This window comes from Mandrillus leucophaeus, unplaced genomic scaffold, assembly GCF_000951045.1.
Source record: "Mandrillus leucophaeus isolate KB7577 unplaced genomic scaffold, Mleu.le_1.0 Scaffold1118, whole genome shotgun sequence".
Taxonomy (NCBI): Eukaryota; Metazoa; Chordata; class Mammalia; order Primates; family Cercopithecidae; genus Mandrillus; species Mandrillus leucophaeus.
In genome coordinates, this window is record NW_012099410.1 from 11,327 (window position 1) to 11,617 (window position 291).

The 291-nt window shown below is 71.5% G+C and overlaps 1 protein-coding gene across 1 annotated transcript in view; it reads left to right on the top strand.

Annotated features, from left to right (window-relative positions):
* The window catches only part of LOC105549538 (patr class I histocompatibility antigen, CH28 alpha chain-like), a gene marked incomplete at its 3' end in the record, with an annotated part of 2,101 nt that extends 1,810 nt beyond the window's left edge, over positions 1-291 (top strand). The window contains exon 2 of the mRNA XM_011994137.1: positions 4-291. Within this exon, the coding sequence (XP_011849527.1) occupies positions 4-291 (288 nt within the window). The remainder of the gene's footprint in view (positions 1-3) is intronic.

A 291-nucleotide genomic window follows, 5' to 3' on the forward strand; every position in this document is an offset into this window, starting at 1 on the left:
GAGGAGCCGCGGGCGCCGTGGATGGAGCAGGAGGGGCCGGAGTATTGGGAAGAGCAGACACGGATCGCCAAGGCCAACGCACAGACTGACCGAGCGGACCTGGGGATCCTGCGCGGCTACTACAACCAGAGCGAGGCCGGTGAGTGGTCCCGGCCAGGGGCGCAGGTCACGACCCCTCCCCATCCCCCACGGACGACCCGGGTCTCCCCGAGTCTCCGGGTCCGAGATCCGCCCCGAGGCCGCGGGACCCGCCCAGACCCTCGACCGGAGAGAGCCCCAGGCGCCTTTACC